The sequence below is a fragment of the Thunnus thynnus genome, chromosome 18 (genome assembly GCF_963924715.1).
Source record: "Thunnus thynnus chromosome 18, fThuThy2.1, whole genome shotgun sequence".
NCBI classification, from domain to species: domain Eukaryota; kingdom Metazoa; phylum Chordata; class Actinopteri; order Scombriformes; family Scombridae; genus Thunnus; species Thunnus thynnus.
The window spans coordinates 27,207,724-27,227,820 of NC_089534.1; the positions used below are offsets into that span (position 1 = coordinate 27,207,724).

A 20,097-nucleotide genomic window follows, 5' to 3' on the forward strand; every position below is an offset into this window, starting at 1 on the left:
AGCTAACCATCAGTAATGAAAATTAAGTAAGAAATATAGCTTTGGGTCTTTGGCTTCAAACAGAGACAACAAACAAAAAAACAAGAGATTTGTCATGTTGATTACCTTGAAACAGCGTGAAAGGGACGTTAACTTCAACACAGTTTTATTGTTTTTCACACAGCTTTCATGACACTGAGGCGTCATAACGCTGACGCACAACATGTAAATCACACAGTTTGGATAAACTGTGTATTCAACAGTACTCAGAATGTTCTCCATATATACTGGGATTTTGTCACAGTCAATCACACATAGATGCCTGCAGACATGAGGAAGAGGAGGAGAAGCACATCCAGACTGTTGACATGTCTCTGTGAATACGGGAATTAACTCTGTACTCATAAATATGTTGGCTGCAAAAGGAATTACCCATCCCATCCAGAGGCGGCCCATCTTTTCAAAATCCCTTTTTCTCTATGCAAACAAGAGCAATTCATTTGAATAATTCTCACTAAACCTGTCTCATCCACTTGTTTTCCCTTTGAGAGGCAATCACCCTTTGTCTGCTTGTAATTTATGACCACAGGCAAATCTGCTGTGGTTTTACAGGGTAGCATTAGAAAACACTCTTGTTATTGTGAAGCATTATGGTAAATAGGGAAAAATACACTTTTTAATGGAAAAAGACAGGTGCTTTCCAAGATGGATCCTCAGCCTTATGTGTTTCTGAAACACTAAAAGGAAGATGGATTATTTTGCACTGCTACTTATTCATTATCCAAATTATGCAAATACTTCATCACTGTGAAATGTTTTTAAAAAGCTTTTGAGCATTCAACTGCAGCTTCTCCACTGAATTGAGATGCATGTTTGTTGTACTGTGACCTCTTGAACAACTTGATTATGAAGTAAGTGAGCTTACAGTGCTGGATGTGTTAGCCTTGTAACATACTAACATCTATGGCAAAAATCACGTTCAACATGTGAGTACCAGTCCTTAATTACTATTGAGCACTATGTCTGCAGGAGATGGCAGATTACTGCAACTTGCAACTGCCACTTGGGGACAGTGGAACAAGCTTTAAACAAAACTTTAACATAGTTAAATGTGGTGAACGTGTTAGCAAATAATTGCCTCTTTATTACGGTGACCAGATGTGCTGGTTTGTCAGGGTTTTGTCCAGGTTTAAAGCTGGATAATCCGAGTTCCAACAAATATCTGTAAAACACTTAATTGTCCAGGTTTTCACCACAGTTAAAATAATAATTATAATATATATAATATCATAGATGTTTATCATGTTCTGGCCCACTTATTATTACCTAACCCAATATAAAAACATAAACAAAATTCAAACAAACAAAACACAAAAAATTCATGAAAGCCTATTAGGCTATTTCTTGCAGCTGTTACACTAACAATAATTATGAACTTTAATAAAACAATTATGAGACTTGAACTTGACCACTGCATTTGCAGGAATATTTTAATCAATTTTTTAAAAATGTAATTCATCTAGTAGCACAATATTCTTACTCTCAGCGATGTGATATCAAGTTCACACCTCATCCTTTCCTCATGTGGACACATAAGATATGTGATTATATACAAAACAAAAGGTTAAATGCTAATTTAACATGCCAGAATTAAACCCCCCCCAGCGATATATTGAAATGCATTGCTCTGAAATTATATTTTAATGTTACATCTACTATTTGTAGGTCTCTATGATATACCTAATGAGTCAATATTAACGTTTTGATAACCCTATGCAGTGGTTAACTTAATGTTGTTAAGCTAATGTTAGCTAGCTACCTTCCATGAATAATGTCAGCCTGTCCTTTCTAACCAGCTAGAACTTGTGGTAGCTGGCTAGTTTCAGCATGCAAGATTAATAATCCATATACGGTGTATCTTTCAGCTTATCTCAGTTATGCAAGCATTGTTCTTTTAAATGTTTTGTACTGTATTTACAGGTATTTACAAAGATTAGGGTATTATATTAATCCATGTTAGAACAAGCTATTTTAAACACATCTATATGCAGCAGAGTGAGAGTTTGTGTCTTAAAATGAGCCCCAAAAATAAAAAACTGATATGCAGTATTTATATTTAGAATGAGATGATTTGTCAAAAAACAAGTCTTTTTTATGTTAAAAATTGTCTTTAAAAGGATTGAATTTAATAACTGTCTGCCTGCACAACCTGTTTCTGCGATATAGCATTTATGTTTCTTTTACATACTGTTTTTCTTTTTCTTAATATAGGGTTAGGGTTAACATCGTGTGTGTTATCCTGCTCACTGTTTTTATTTTTATTATCTCCTTATCAGTGAAACAAAACACTTTGAAGACAGAGTGGAAAGAGGAGGGTACCAGCCAGTAAGGATTCACCCAAAGATGAAGTTCTTGTAGTGGCCGCATGAACTTAATGTAATAAATAATTTCCAAAAATTCAGTCCAGTTGTATTTGTTAGTGCTGTGTGTGACTCCATCTTCTCTTCATACTTTAGAAAACCCTGCATCACAGCCATGACAGCCTTCCCACGACACACCTGTCCCTATGCTGCAAGCCACTAGAGTGTCAACCCTATCTATATCTATCTATCTATCTATCTATCTATCTATCTATCTATCTATCTATTTATCTATCTATCTATATCTATCTATCTATCTATCTACCAATAAACATGTATAGCCATAAACAACCATTGAATGCAAAATATTTCCTAATCCACACTCAAACCAATAAACTAAATTAAACTGAATACATGCTGATGAAGTTCATGAGTCTTAGCGAGACTGAACAACATCACCTACTTTTCTTATTACTACTACTACTACTATTCTTATTACTCTTATTATTTGTGAATTATAAACAAATAAATACACCAGTGGCATAACAGTGAACAGCTTTAAGCAGCAATCTATTTCTCCACTCAGATTTCCATGACTGTGTGCCCAAATGCAGGTCAGACAAGCGCTGCTACATGAATGCCAGATCCAACAGGGAAGAAAAACAAACAAAAACAGTGTATGTATCTATTTCTGTTTGTGTGTGTGTGTGTGTGTGTGTGTGTGGCATACAGCTGTTTTAGATTAATAAATGTTTATATTGATTTTAAAAGATCCTTCATTTTATACAATATACACAAATTTTACTTAATAAAATAGAAAAGTGGGCTATTATTTTTATAATGTTGGCAGCCTTGATACAGTTTAGCAACCTCTAAAAGCTGGTGGGTAAGTGTTGCGTCTAGTAGCTGGTTCTCTGCACACAAAACAGTAGGTCACCAACAAATAGTAAACGTAACGTTGAAATATAAATTTAGAGTGCTGCATTTCAAGATAACACCATCTTATTAATTCTTCACTCATATTCTACACATATTTTACCGTTCGCTGTACCGCCATTTTCATCTGTCGTTAAAACTTGCGCATGCGTATGTGTGGAACTGCTGCATCTAAAACCACGGGGCTCTCCGCCTTGCAGGGTGATAACAAGGAGTGCTCAGCCCTCAGGTATCCTCGCTGGACCACAAGGCATACTGGGTATGCAAGGCTAAAAGCTGTAGGACTGTTAATATGTCACTTTATGAAGTTTTAATATTTTTTCAGGAGAGAAAGTAAAGATTCCCAGTATGTGCTCAGTTTATCCAAATAACGCCTTTTTGGAAATTTGCGCTGACATTTCCGGAGTTGTGAGGAGCTGCTGGCCGGCTGAGACCAGCCGGTTGGCAAACGTCATAACAGGACATGTCGACAGTGTCATATTAATAACTCTCACTACCATAAGGGGGAGACAGAAGTTCTCCACTGCAGGTTTAATGTTAACCAAGTCAAAAAGTAATTGCACAAAATCACCCTACAGCACACCCCGTCACAACATTTAGTTTGCTAGCTAACTACATTATCTGTTAATGTTAGCTAGGTATAATAGCCACTAGTATAAAGTTAATATGCCTTTTGTTCCTACAGTGCTAATTGTTGTGGATATTTTGAGCGATGGTCAGCACCTCAGTGGAGAAAAGTCCACACAAGCCTTTGATGTCTAAAAGCTGAAAATGTTTATTGAAGTATTTGGCCAAGGAGAACTGAAATAGCGAACATCAAAGTTATCTGCAACTGCTGTCTCTTTCCGTTCTGTCCTCTGAAGGTCTGAGTCCTAGTCTTTATCAGCCTACAATATGAAAAATTAGTCTAATTGGTTCACTAGTTTCTAAACAAGGAACTGCATTTTACCCGTGTCAGTTTAGGTCACGTTGCATTGAGAACTTCAGCAGTTTTGGTTTGAATGTCTGACCGTGTCAATAGAATCTACACATTCCACCTATCTGTGTTGTCTAGGAAAGCCTCCTCCGACCTTGTTGACCATGGCAATGCTGATTTACCTTCTATCAGAGAGGTTGTTTCTGCTTTCCCCAAAACATCACAGACAGCTGGAGTCTCAAGGAGAGGAGAATATGTCCCCTTCCTGCTTAAGAATTACAGTGTGACCTCAAGGCCCAGGCTTGACTCAGTGTAACCCAATTTGTAACCCCTAAAGACGGAAAATTCCATAACACTAACCTTAGCAAGACTATTACAGTTCCTGATCTGTAGTGAGTTAGCCAGCCCAGGACAGCTGTGTCTTTCATATCACTGAACAATCAGCGTGTTTAATACCATAACGTTATGATCACAGAAGGCAAAGACAGCCTGGACTGTCTTGTGGTCTAGCCTCAGCATGTGTTAGCATGCTAACACATGCTAGCACAGCCATGCAGGTGAAGCTGACAAACTACTTTTCTCTGATGTGACATGACATCATTGTTGGACTGAAAGAGTGACACACAGGTCTTACTTTGGTGAGCAAAAACTATTTTATCTTATTTAAAAATGCCTCAAATTACAATAGTTATGATTACATCCATATCATTTACATTGTGTCAAGAGGAAATGAAAATGCATAGCGCCATCAGTGCCATTACTTCTGTTCTGTGCCAAATGTGGCCTATTCTCCTAAAATCAACCAGTAAAATGTCAGTCTAGACATGTCAGGCTTAAGTGCTACTTAACAACCTTTTCAGAAAACATCTGATCTACAGCCCATATAGACACTTCCTGATGTAATTCCAGTCATGTGTCTGGAGGGAAGTGCAGGAAATCTCTGGAGAGGATATTTAGTTTATTTATGTATCCAGCAACGGACACACCTCAAGAATATAACTTAACTTTAATATAATCACCAAGTCTTTGTGTGTTAATTTTTGTGATTTCAAGGTTAGAAATAGTAATTGCACTGTGATGGGATATGAGTAAGGACACAAAAACATTTATCACATATCAGACGCAATCCAGTGCAGAAATTAAAACAGCTGTTTAACTGTTACATTGACACAGAAGGCTTAATGTTAAACAGGCACAGATGACTGGTTTTAGTTTAGCAAACATTAAGTGAATTTGCTGTCCACAGTGAGCTATCAGGATGAAGACATGATGCATGAGTGTAAACAGGAGTGTCAGTACCACTGTGTGGCCAGTTTGGGAAATTACATCTAGGCTGTTGGACAAACAGTGATACTGTTACCAACCAGCCACTGTATTTCTAATAAAGTTAATGTTTTAAAATTTGCTTATAATTTATATTATTCTTATCCATGGTCTATAACTTGATGTTGGTTTACTTAAAGGACAGGTTAACAATTTTTCAAGTCTGTCTTAAAACAGCAGTCAGGAGCCCAAATGAACATTGAAACATGTTTTTCTTGCCATAATCATTCCTCCTGTTCATACTGACCATTAGAAGATCTCTTCATACACTTACAATGTAAGTGATGGGGGACAAAATCCACAGTCCTCCTTCTGTGCAAAAATGTATTTAAAAGTTTATCTGAAGCTAATATGAAGCTTCAGCGTCCAAATGAGTCAAATCAAGTAGATATATTTCAATGTTACAGTCTTTTTAGTGGGAAACACAAAGAGGGGACTTGATATGACTAAAGACTGCTGAAGCCTCATATAAGCTTCAGAACAACTTTTAAATGCATTTTTGCACAAAATGACTGTGTGGACACACTGTGGATTTTGGCCTCCATCACTTACATTGAAAGCACATTTGAAGGGGATCTTTTAACAGCCAGGATGAACAGGAGGAATGATTACAGCGAGGTAAACCTCTTTCATTGTTCATATGAGCACCTGACTGTTGTTTTAAGACACACTTGAAAAATTGTGAATCTTTCCTTTAATAAACAAGATCTATAACTGCAATTTAGCCCCAAATCACCAAACTAATAATCAGACAAACATCATACGGAATACAATTCACTTTATTTTGTTATACATAAAGGATAATCATGTTAAAATACAGTATTGTATAAAACACTGCCATGGTTATGTACAATTAACAAGATTTTGTTCAAGACTCTAAAAACATACAAAATAATCAGAACATGAGAAAATCCACCAGATTCAGCTAGTTAAATATATATATATATATGTCTGATTAGTCATCATCTGTCTTTTCAATGTTGTAGCTGTATCTCAGAGCAGCTTTACAACTTTACAACAGAATCATTTTTAAAAAAAGCAGGAATTACAGTAAGTCCAGTGTCACAACATTGTTCAGTCATCGAGCCATTACACTGTAGGTCCCACATAAATAAGACTAACAGAAAAAATGCATTCAACTAAATGCACACTGCTATGCAAGCAGATATCAATGGGTAGCGACCAGGAGTAGACTTGATGATTTGGGGGCTGTATGGAGCCACGGACTACCAAACACACAAAGCCTGGCAGGTCTTAAGGAGACAAACTGTTTGTGCTTTCAAATGACCTAATTTATGTGCACAAGTTAACAATTTTGCGTGATCCTAATAGATTGTAAGGGGTGCCAAAGTTAATACAACATTGTTTAAACAGGGAAACTCCAAAGTACAGCCACATATCTGTCCAAAAAATAAAACATGTACTCAATCCAAGTGGCTCATTTACAATTGAACAGTTGGCCTGACAACTTTCACTGTACATTTTGCACTGTTAAGGTAACTTTGACATGAAACTCTATCACTTTTTATGGAATAACAGCCACTGTGGCCACAAGTGACAATTACTGAATGATGGTAAAATGTAGTGTAACAATAGCACAAGCAGAGAAGAGTCATTGAACTGACTCAGTTATGTTACACAACAATATCTATCTGAATGTGTGGAGTGCTGACTTTAGAAAAGGGGGAGATTTATTGCTTATAAATTAAACTTTTAAATTGTAAAAGGAACAATGCATTATTTCTTCTTTCAAAAGTTACATAATCCCACTTTAAACAAATCAAAACAGTCAAAATGTTGATATTATTATGTTCTGTTAATTGGTGAGGACAAATTATTATTTCAACAACAGGTTTGAGTAGTTTTATGCATGAATGAATCATTCTAGTACACAATTTAATAATCTGTGTGCAACAATTTAGTGTTATTTTTTCTCCCTAACACCTGCTGGGCTCTGTACTGAACTAACCTGATCATGTTCTTTGTTTTTAGCTCTCTTGTAGAAATTATTGGAGTGGCACAAAGACAAAAGCTTAACATCAAATAGCTCGATTATGTAATGAAGGCGTAAACCTGTCTCTAGAGTAAAATAGTTTTTATGTAAGAAAAGAACTAGTGTTTGTTAGTATGTTATTCTGCTTTCATTTAATGGGCAGTCACCTACCTTTGAATAATGTTAACATCATATACATATGCAATCAGGAACAGGACACCTGCTACTCACTCAGTGACCCCTCTAAGACACAGTTTCTTACAGCTTGTAAGTGACCATGATTAAATCCTCTCAGGTATCTTCCGATAATAACTTGGCAGGTAGCCAGTGGAAAGAATGCCCGCTATGCTGCTATGGCGAGTGTATGAAGAACTGGTTCGTCAAGATGAACAGATAGCAGCTTTCAGGCTCTGTTGAAAGCAGCCTCTTCCAGTCAAGTGTGCTGTAAGAGTTAGGCTAGACGCATACACTGCCTGTCTGAAAGTGCATTCAGTTGTCAAACAAAGCAAAACAAGCAAAACAAGTGTCACAACTGACTGTTGCTGTAGTAAAAGCTTCCTCACTGCATGTCACACTTACAGTCACAGTATTCACATGCAAGACATTATAGATCCTTCATTTTACCACACAGAGTGGAATCTCAAATTACTTTAGAATCTGTTATTTCATAGAAACATCATTGATGTCTAGATTCAAGTGGATTTGATTTTGTTTCGCTGCATACAGAATGTTTTTTGGTTCCTTTCGTCTTTCAACATGTCACAGCCCCGTCAATGTTCTAATAACGGTTGGCATCGTCGTAGGAGGTCACGTCCAAGTCGAAGAAGTCCTCCAGCTTCCACTGCAGGGTCTCGAACGTGGGCCGGTCCTGCTCGTTCTCCTTCCAGCAATCCATCATGATGTCATACATGACTTTGGGGCAGCTGGGAGGGCACGACATCCTGTAGTTCTCGGCAAGCTTCTGGACCACCACGTAGTTTGTCATGCCTGGAATAACGACAGAGGGACGTGATTACTGATCTAACAATGTCAGCCTGGAGGGTTTTGAGACTTTTGAGTTACACAATTCATAGGACAATCAACAATCTAACTGTCTGGCAATTTTGAATACACCAGGACCATTTTTTTGGGGAAATTTCCATGTTCAGAGAATCTGGATGATGAAAGTCTTACCTGGGTAAGGCATTTGGCCAAATGTCATGATCTCATACAATAAAATGCCAAAGGACCAAATGTCAGATTTGATGGTGAACTTGTTGTCATGGATGGCCTCAGGAGCGGTCCATTTCACAGGGAATTTGGTGCCTTCTTTGGCTTCGTACACATTTTCATTCTCTTTCTAGAAACAGAACAAGGCAGACAATACAGATTTTAACTTCAGTCAGTCAGCTTTGCACTTTTCTATCATGGCAGGACATAACTGGTCGTTGGAGGGATATTTGATGCGTGAGGGGTGGTTGTATGATAAGTTGATGCAACAGTTTTTTAGATATACATTTACATTTTTTGTAATTAGTTAAGGGAACTACGATTCTTGCTACATACAATAAAGTTGCACAGTAAGTGTAAAACCCACCATGAAGACCCTGGCCAGGCCAAAGTCAGCCACCTTGCAGATGTTGTTCTCCCCCACCAACACGTTCCTGGCTGCCAGGTCTCGGTGGATGTAGTTCTGTAACTCCAGGTAAGCCATGCCGGCTGCCACCTGAGCAGCCATCTCAATCTGGTCAGAGATACGCAGTTTGGTACCCTTGTCCTCTGAAATCAGGGTAGAGAGCCACACAGTGAGTCATAGTCATATATGTAGAGCTATAACGTGGCAAACTAAGTAAGAAAATGTTTTCAAAAAGGAATTATTTGGCCTATTTATTTTAATCCAGAGCAATTTCCTTTATCTATAAAGACACATTTCCACTTATTTCTATTAACTTTTTTTGCTTGAAGTTGGCAGGCCACTCCCCTGACCCTTTGCCCCCATTATGGCAATATGACAAATCTTATTAAAGATGAACAGGGTCAAACTGCTTTGTTCATTTTCTTTAGAGGGATTTTATGAACTTTTAGAGGATTTTTTTACAGCCTCACATCAATTTAAAACCTTGTTATGAGCAGCATTATTCTTGACTGTACTGACAATGAGGAAGCATGGATTTATGGCTTTTTCATTTAAAGTCTTGTAGAAATCCATACTGTAATAACTGTAGACACTGTTGTGTGTGCTTCATCTCGAAAAACATCCCGGTGCTGCATACCACAACTCCAAGCCTCAGAAGTTGCCCAACAGCACAATGTGAGGAAGTTAAGAAAGGTTTGACTTTAGAGCACTGGTACTTGAATAAGTGGAAACACATTGCTGGGGAAATTAACTACTTCATATTCAGTAAGAGAATAACTGACCAGAATATCATGACTATGAATCTCAAGCTGAAATAAATTGTAAAAAGGGATCAGTCATGAGTGACCAAGTGCTTTTAATTTTTATTGTAACATTGTGTTGTTTTGTATGTGTTGAGTTTTGTATATTTGTATTAAGTCCAATCTAGTGGGCATTGCAAACTAGCTTACCCCATAAATGCTGTGGTATGTGGCATTACCCTGTCATGTCTACTTATCCTCATAAAAATAATAAAAACTTAAATAAATACATAAATAATGAGCGCTGGCTGACACTTTGACCCTGTATGTGTGAATTAGGGGTTAAGGTAGGATAATGTAATGATCCTGACTTTGGTGACCTCAATTAATTCCCTCCATAGCTGTGCCAAACTTCAACCTGAGCAGAGATCTAATCAGTGAGAATTACTAAAACACCTTTAACCTTTAGAAAACCTATGAAACATCTGGCCAGGGACTATGTCTAACTAGAAGTCATAAAAGCAAATACATAACAAATATAGAGAGAGAATATATGGCAACAGTCCACATTATGCATTATACTTATGTGACTTTTCTCTGAGATGTTACAGTAGGAGAGTGTGTGGTGAATTATGGTTGATGTGGGCCACCATACAGACTGTCTCAGGGCTGCAGACATCAATTCCACATGACTGCTCCTCAGAGTGACCATCACTCTGATTGGAAGTGACACTACATCTTTCACACTACAGCACAGCACGTCTGTCTACGAGGACGCTACACATGCCACAGCAAGCAGACAAGGTCAGAAACTAAGCAGACAAAAGTTCTTTAGTCAAAATACTAATCATCGTCAGGGTCACCCTCTTTCCACTCTAATTGTTTCTATACTGTATTGTTTTGTTTTGTTCATAGAGCAACACTGAAAAAACAGGGACTGGTGACCCAGCATTTGAACTTGCTACCATGATGTTTAAGTCCATCCAGGAATCTCTGTTCTTTCCTGTAATTCTATACTGCTGAGTCTAACAATTATTAGCTCCCAGAAAAAACAACAACCCCATTCTAGGAGTAATCAGTAAATCAAGTAATCAACCAAAGCCCAACATGACATAATCAAATTGCTTGTTCTACCCAACCACCAATCCATAACCCAAAGATATTCTATGTACTATCATATATGGAAAAGAAGCATAAAATCCTCACATTGGAGAGGCTGGAACCAGAGAACGTTTGGCATTTTTGCTTGAAAAATAGCAATTAATCAATCATGAACATAGTTACCAGTCAATTTTCTTTCAATATACTATTCAATTGTTCAATCTCTACTCAACCAGCAGTGAACTCAAACTGATGAAAAAGATGTTAAAGGCCTGGACACACTGAAATTTTCAAACTTATTTAACAGCTTTAATTTAATCAAAGTACTCAAATAGCCTAAAAAATCATTCCAGTGCATCTGGAAGCATATACTGTATATGGACTATTACTGTGCAGGTACTTAACTCGAAGGTCTGAGCTCCACATTTTAAGTTGGCAATAACTGCAGCTTACAGTCTGTCAAACTGTAAATTTGACATGTGCTACAGTTTGACGTCTGTTCACAGTTAATGGACCAGTGTGTAAGATTTAGTGGCATCTAATGGAACGGACTTGGCAGAAATGGAACATAATATTTATAAGTATGTTTTAATTAGTGTATAATCCCATGAAAATAAAAATCATGTTTTTGTTGGCTTAGAACGAGCTGTTTATATCTACATAGTGAGCAGGTCCTCTTCCACAGAGCCACCATGTTGCACTGCCATGTTTCTACAGAACGTACAAACCAAAACACTGGCTCTAGAAAGGGCCTTTCATGTTTTTGGAAGGGGAGAGGGAGGGGAAGTGTATTCATTTGGTTGCAATCTGCAACCTCACCGCTAGATGCCAATAAATCTTACTCACTGGTCCTTTAATCAGTATTGAAGGACTGCTGAGGAGGAACTTTGGAGGAACTTTATATTGTATCTGTCAGATTGACAGTAACACTGAGGTAAAGCTTGAACAGGACCCAGGCTACTCTTGAGGATGAGTTTCCATGGTAATTTATTTAAACCTCATTTACGAAACAGAATTTCCTGAAAATAACCATGACTTAGTGAAGTAAGCCTGGCTTAAATGATACTTTATGAGACATCTGTTACCATGACGTACCTGGTTTGAGCCCATCCTTGGACTTTCATCACATCATCCTCCTTTTCCGATCACCATTTTTCCTGTCACTATGCTGACAAAACTGTCCAATTAAGGCAAAATGTCTCCCACCATGTTTATTAACATGGATTTAGACATACTACGTGCTACTCTGCAGGCAGATTTTTACAGCAGAAACAACACACACATACACACAAGATGACTAACCGATGACATTAACCAGCTGTAAAAAGCAAGCAATCAAAACAATTCTCTTCCTCGACATGATCTCAACTTGTCATGTCATGCAAGCTTAATACCATGATAAAACTAGGTTAACATTAGTACACATCAGAGCAGAGTGAGCTTGACTCCTGCAGCTAGACATCAGTAAGATCTGAGTCAGTCAAACACTTAGATCTACAGTATTTTTTCTTATTAATTTAAGCTGAGTTATTAAAGTAGAAGCCTGAAAAACAAGACCTATAAGCATTCAACCAGCATTCAGCATTAAAATCTAAAAAAAAATTAAGTAAAAGATAAACTCTTTGAATGAAGTAGAGTAGAAATAGGGACAAACTGTAGGATGTAAAATGTTTCTCTTGCCCTGGGATAACTCTCTGTACTGCAGCCTGACCTTTACCACAGCTTGTGAGATTGTTTCCAAAGACCAGCAGCAGCAGCAGTGATGGACTCTGATCCCATCATAAAGTAGTAATAACTAATAATCATGTGTGTAGATGAAAGCAGGGCCGTCTTACTCTGCAGGTAGTCCAGAAGGCTGCCGTGCTTCATCAGCTCTGTGACGATGTAGATGGGCTCCTCCATGGTACAGACAGCGTACAGCTGGATCAGCTTAGGGTGCCGCAGTCTCTTCATGATCTGAGCCTCTCTCAGGAAGTCCTCAGGGTCCATGGTACCTAAGACAGTTGTTCATAGGTAGAATATTAGGAGCCAAACTTTGACTTTGTGATTGCGTGGTTAGTGACATCTTTGGTGATACTCAGTATGTCGTGTAATATTTCTACACTCACTTTAACACAGATCCTTGGGTTTTCTGTCAATGAACACTCAGATTCTGCAGGTGTTGCAGTTTTTTGTAGTTTTGTTTTGGTCTGTTCAGCCTTTGCTACTAATTATAACTATCCAGTTCCTTTTACATTTATTCCAAACAACTAATTGTGCCTGCTTACAATTGTAAATCCATTACCAGATAATCTTAGTGTAGAATTTAGCTTATTCTTATTCTAGAGAGTGGAAGTGTCCACACAGATACCAATGATAGCCACATGGAATAAAACCTTTATAATATCAAAGACTACAGCAGTTGATGTTGACTTGATTGCATAGAGCACTGGGTGATTGTCTAGGGTTAAATCTTTAGTTTAGGTCCTATCTTAATCCAACATCACTCTCAGTGAGAACAGGAAATTACATCTGAGGTCCCACAGGGCTCCAACTTAGGTGCTTAGGTTTTCTTTTCTTTTCAATTGGTCTTTCTTGGTAATATCATGTACAGTGTCCTCTCCTTCCACTGCAATGCAAAGATTCTGACAAATAATTCAGCAAATTCAAAATGATAACTTCTGTTTCTTCCTGCACAATCTGCATGGCATAACTTCAACTGGGGATGGGGAGACAATACCCCCTCACTTTTCAAAATCCAATCTTTTTGTGCCTCTCACTTTAATTGTTTCAGGTTGAGTTTCTATTTATTGATATTCTATGACCATTGTTCTCTTACTGTCCAGCCACCTTAGTGTAGATTAGAGAAGATCTGAGTTGATAAAAATGTTGATACACCCATCTGAGTCATCTGCAGTTATTACTGTGTGCTCAAAGCAAAATGCTTAAAGGATAAGGCAGTTTTCTGTATTTTTCTTAATGTCAACAAATGGCAGAGCCAAACCTACAATGAACTAATCCTACTTTCAAGTATTGTGTGTGTATCCAAAGCCCGACATATCTTATTCCTCTGTGCTGTAGACTTCCGTTGTTGTCCAAAAACTATTAAACACATCAATGAGCCACACCGCTGCACTGGATGACATGTTGATTCACCACAAAGATTATGGTTACATTAGTTTGTTTAGAAATGGCTCCAAAGACTAATAACAGTAATCATGTTTTCAGTCCCTGGAGAGCAGTTCCGTGTAAAGAAAATGCCACTGCTCATGCACGGGAAAAGGGATTTTTTTTCTATACTACTATTATTATGGAAGGCATAATAACCAATTTTATCAAAATGTGTCCCTTTTTTAGCGTAATTGTATCCTCTCACTTCTGAGACCAAACCTTGACCATCTGGCATCTTGGCAACTTTATGACGTCTCTTGCTTTGCTTCTCACACTAAACCTGTGTCCAGAAAGTCAGGAGAGATCTCTGAGAGCTGAGATGTAGAATTAATTTTCACATTTTACTGATCATGTATTGTTGACATAATCCATAAAATCTAAATTATTATTAAAATGAATCACAATGACATTTTTGTGTGTTTTGTATTCTTTAAAAGCTCTGTTTTTGGATTGGTGCTATACAAATAAAATAGAAGTACTCTTTATATCATGACAGATAACACCTTCATTCAGAGAGAAGTAGACATTAGACTTTCTGCCACTCGATGAAAAGCAAGAGGTGTGTACCAGGTTTGAGGGTCTTCACTGCGACTGCTGTGCTGTCGTTCCACAGGCCCTCAAAGACTTCTCCAAACTGACCGGCTCCCAGCTTCATCCCCAGCCTGATGGATTTGCGGTCAATCTCCCATTGGTCCACCGTGTTGTAGGACAGACCGTGAGTCTGTGGGGCCTCCATCTACACATACAGGAAGAGCCACTATTTGTGAGTAAAGCAATAAGACTTCAGCTGATGGAACATCAAAGTTACTGAGGTGACACAATGACTTCATACAATATAAATAAGTCAAACTGACCAAAGATGTATTTGTTTTGTGTTTTACCTTTCTGCATGGTTCACTCAGACGCACACAGAGGCCATCTGACTGTCCGGAGTAATGTAGCACTAAGTCCTTCAGTGTTGCAAAATCCTTGGTCCTCGACACAAAGTAGCGACCGTTTTCCAGTTTTTTCAGCTTGTAATGCTTCACCCTCCCATTGTCCAGCACTGAAAGACAACATGCAGTGATACCTTTGACTTGCTGATGTCATTATACAGTAGCATGGCCTCAAACATACAGTACACAAATACATAAAGATTATTATAATTATTATTATAATTAAAACAAAATTATTCTTAATGAATCATAAGTATGTGGTTATGTTGCAGAACAACATACCCCTTTCTGCTAGAAATTATGTTTATATACTAAGTTGTTTTCCCAATTATTTTTTCATTAACAAACCTAATTGCTGCCATGTTCACAGGCAATATTTTTTTATTTAATTCATATACCACACTGAAGTCAGAGGGAGGTGGTCAGGAGTGATGGGTGTACAAGACATAAGTCACTGCGGACTTTTTCAGTATTAAACAAAGACCATGACCCTTTCCCTCTTTGCAAAATTGCATATTTTGACAGAAAACAAATAAAATACATTGTCACTGAATATTTTCCTCTTACGTTCAGTATCAACACTTTTGAGACTTGCCATGTAGGTTAAATAGTTGACAGAAAATGTAATTCAGGCATTACATTTTCTTCCAAATGTATTTGCTGGTGCAATTTAGTAACATATAAATGTAATTTCTAGGAGACATGGTTGGCTGTAAAAAGTTTTTTCCCCCTTTTGTAATTCTTCTGAATTTTGTGTTATATTTGTGTTATATGTTAAAAAGAATGCTTTTATGCTTTTCATAAATTAAAAACATCGGTCAGCATTTCCTGAATTAACTGTGCATTAATTACAGATACAATAGCTGAAGTCATATATTGGCCAATATTAGTAAACCAATAACTGCTCAATCAATATTGTGGATTCCATTTAATTACCTGTGTAGAATTATCAAAGGGGAAAATACAGTATGTTTTCACCTATTCATTTACCTGGTTAACACGTACAATTGGTGAATGAAGCTGGAGTTAGTGATTGTGGAATGAATCAGCTCATGAATTGAGTTTAATAAATGAACATGGAAAGAATTCGGCCATGATGGAAGGAAGGAGTGTGGGAAGGAGCAATGCCAAAGTGAAAAGATAGATTAGAACAAAGAGAGATAAAGTTATCACACTGGTTTTATGGGAGCAGAGACTTTATTTATTTAACTTGATGACCTTACAATCATCAATCACTGGAGTCAACTGAGGGAAAGAGTGAGTCACTGGACAATGCCCGGCTATTAGGGAATGTGTGTTTTGTGACAGAGAAGTATACAAACAGCAGTATGCTAACTTGCATGAGCTATCTGGGAAAATAATGTTTATCACACCAAAATTTGTTGGCAGTGCTTTTGGAATATTTTTCCGACATTACGGCACCAAATAAGTTCTTAAGTCATTATAGGTGAATAAATATTCTGATACATAAAGCCTGTTCTGTTTCAGTTTAGCTCTACTTTTAGTTGTAGGGACTACGGGTGAAAATTAGCTGGCTAGCTAACACTGGCACAATGACTCTTTAAATGTTATTCATGCTCATGTAGCTAACTTTTGCCAACAATGTAACAGTCTGCAGTCTCACAGAATCTCAAGTAGAGAAGAGTCATAAAGTCAGAGAAGTGTCTCAACAATTTTACAGTTACTGTGAACAGCAATAAATAAATAAAAAAACTAGCTAACGTTAGCCACAACTGGCTTTGCTGAATTGAGCAATTAACTTTTAACAATTAACAATTCACTTTTTGTTTGAAAGAAGATTATTTTTTCCTTCAAAAGTTACATACTCTCACTTTAATACTGAATATGAATCTGCATTGCCTGTTTTAAATAAACATATCAACAAAAGGTGTAAAATCTACTTGACAGGGTGTTTTTTTTTTGTTTTTTTTAAGCTGGAGCTGCTATAGTCTTGTCTTAACTCACCCGAGAGGGAGAGCTCTCCTTTCTGACTTTCACAGTCCCTGATGAGGAAGGCGCCTTGTTCGTTCCTTCCAGCCAACAGCATCTTCTCTGCATCCTGCCTCTTGGTGTCGTGAAAATACCATCTGCAACCAGAATTTAAGCAAACAAACAAGGCTGGTCAAACATACGGCTATTTCTGACTATTGCAAGTTAAAGCTGGAAAATATTTTTTAAAAGATCAAATTATGAATTTTATGAATGTCTTACTAACTTAACAATACAACTTTCAACTAATCAAAGGTTTGACTATATGTGATTCAGACAACCAGGCAAAGCAGCCGCCCAGGGGATTCAGACCATCAGAGAGCCTAAAGGCTGAAGGTTACAATTACTTTGTGGTAGTTTGATTGCTTGCAAATTGGTTTGGTAAGACTAGGCTATAACACCTGCATCCTACTTCATCACAAAATCTTAAAATCCAGTCTTGAAAGATAACTCTGGAGATATTCTACTTATTTACTTATTGTCAACAAATCCCATGAAAACATCAAAACCAACAATAAATTTATCTACTAATAAGTATCGTCTGTGTATCAAAGGCTGATATATCTTATTCCTCTGTGCCACAGAGCTCCATTGTTGTCCAAAAACTATTAAAAAACACATCAATGAGTCACACTGTTGCATTGCATGACATGTTCCTACATTGCCATGAACACACTCACACTGTAGTTTATTTTGACTCCATCCCACACACACCATCCCGCTGCCAGAAATACTCACTAGTGCACCAAATGTGGATTCATCCGCAAACTGAAAATAGTCCCCAACAAATGCTTCAGTAGGAACCAATGGGAAGAGACAAGGTAGGGAAGTCAGGAAGTAATGGAAAACGCTATGGAGTGCTGGTTTTTTTCATCATATTTGTTGACAATAAAAATTATATAGAATAATACCAGCTTCATCCCTAATGGACTTTCTTTCTATTATTATTATACTATTATTTCAGTCTATATTGTGCCGACATGATGCATACTCCTTAATATAATGACCACAAATGACTACTGGATACTCACATTAAGCAAGGGGGTCAATGGGGGCTAACAACTGCCACAGGTCCCCCAAGCAGATTAATCCAGCCCTGATTAAACTGAGAGACACTAAAGCAGCCAATGACATCTAACCAAAAGCTCAATCCACAAGTCAAGAATCTCTTACAGGTAAATCAGGTCAAGCTTGCTACAGGTGAGCCAGTACAAGAATGAAAACATGATGACGTTTAACATTACACACAGTTTGTCACTCTGATTGATAAAGGCTTGCTACTAGATGTGATAAGCAGCATGATCCTACAGTATGTCAGTGTATTATGGAATTAATTCTTTTCTATTTTATATCATGTCCATCAAATCTGTGACTTGGTGAAACTGTGACGTGATACCTTCACCGATCAAGACTATTTTTATTTTTAAACAAAACTGGAAAAACCTGTGTACAGCAGAAAACAGGCAGAAACAGGTTTCAGTGAGATGCCAAGTAGGTTGAGAACACATCAATTGTTTCGGACTATTTTCTTGTGTTTTCAACTGACCTATAAAATAATTCAGCTATACATGGCAATAAAGAAAAAACTTTTTTTTTTTTTTGTACAGTATCTGAACATGTCAAAGCCCTTACTAAACTTTTAAATGGCTACCGGCAACCAAATTGAAAAAGGTCAAGTACCTAGTTTCTGTATCTGTTCAGAAGGATGTTGTCAGGATAGTTAAACAGCCCATAAAGTTGCCCATGGAATGCCAACAAAGGCATTTTACTGCACTGTTGATGTTTTTGGGGCCTTTCCCTCATGGGAATTATTAACCCGTGAGTCTACACTTCCTGCTCACAGACAATTATTAACTAGTGTAAGCCAACACTGAACACAGTGATCAGCAGAACAGAATTTTATAATGTCTTACCTCTTTTGCATATCATAAAATAACTAGATTAATAGTGGACTCATAATTGTATATTTGTCAGAGGGTATTCCAAAATCTTTAACAGTCAATTTACAGCTGGAAAACCACAGATTAGATGTGTTGAATAAGACTGGAAGTTTTTTTTTTATGTAAGCAGCCTTGGAAATAAAATTTATTTTAAGCATTTTACAGTAGAAACAAAAAAGGGAAGTCTAAGATGTCTGTATTATGAATCTTGTGATACAGACAGCAGGGGTGATGACCAGCAGTTATACTTACGGTTCTGCATCGATACTCTCCACAGGTGCCACATAATTAGCGGGGATATATCCCTGTTTGGAGGCTGAAATCCCGGTGAGCGCTTTGGCAAACCACCAATCACCAGCACTTTTATCCAGAGCCTCCAAAGTATCCCCGGAGTTGAAGCTCAAGTCCTCCTCAGTGCGAGCAGAGTAATCATACAGGGCGATGTAATGATTCCTGGGATTCTCAACGGGCAGTGGCGGTAAAGACCTGTTTAATTGAAAGTCCCGTTCTGAGATTTGTGCACCGGGATTTTCAATAACAGTGTCAGATCTGTCTTTGTCCTGACGCCTGCTCACATCTAAAGATTGGCTCGGCTTTCTAAAACATGCCAAAAAACCCTCCCAACACACAGAACACCTCATTTGGATCTCCATATTATGGTTGTCAGCCATCGCAAGTCATTCTGTCTCAGGAATGAAGACGGAAATAGTTTGGGAGAATCCGCATTCCATAAAACAAACAGTCATTTTAATAATCCCAGGATAGCAGTGGTCTTTGACCTCAACGCACGCTCACAGCTGACAAAATAATTCTTCTCTGAGGGAGGACTGCCACTTCAACTTTTCAGTTTCCTGGTTGAGATTTGGGTCGGGTGCCAATCACCTGCATCTGTCCAGGAATGGGGAGCGGCTCACCTTCAGTGAGGTAACGTCATGTGCCCTCTGGTGACTGAGGTGAACAATAGCAACTGTAATGATAAACAGATTCCTTTAGAGAGTTGAAAATGATTGGGTTGAAAATGAGTCATGATTTTTTCCAACGAGTTTCATGACTCTCGTAATTATGAGATGATAAGGAATCCCTTTTCCTCCAGGAAACAAAAAACGATGAAATATCAAAA

General features: G+C 37.7%; 1 protein-coding gene across 1 annotated transcript; it reads right to left on the reverse strand.

Moving 5' to 3' along the window:
* Positions 1-6,275: 6,275 nt before the first annotated feature.
* On the reverse strand, positions 6,276-19,889 carry frk (fyn-related Src family tyrosine kinase). The gene is made up of 8 exons (XM_067572427.1): positions 19,230-19,889; positions 17,014-17,135; positions 14,995-15,158; positions 14,681-14,849; positions 12,799-12,957; positions 9,084-9,265; positions 8,681-8,846; positions 6,276-8,494 (listed from the first exon to the last, which is right to left on the reverse strand). Exons 1-8 carry the CDS (start codon positions 19,646-19,648, stop codon positions 8,286-8,288), a joined length of 1,590 nt encoding a protein of 529 aa, XP_067428528.1. The 5' UTR covers positions 19,649-19,889; the 3' UTR covers positions 6,276-8,285.
* Between the last annotated feature and the right edge of the window lie 208 nt (positions 19,890-20,097).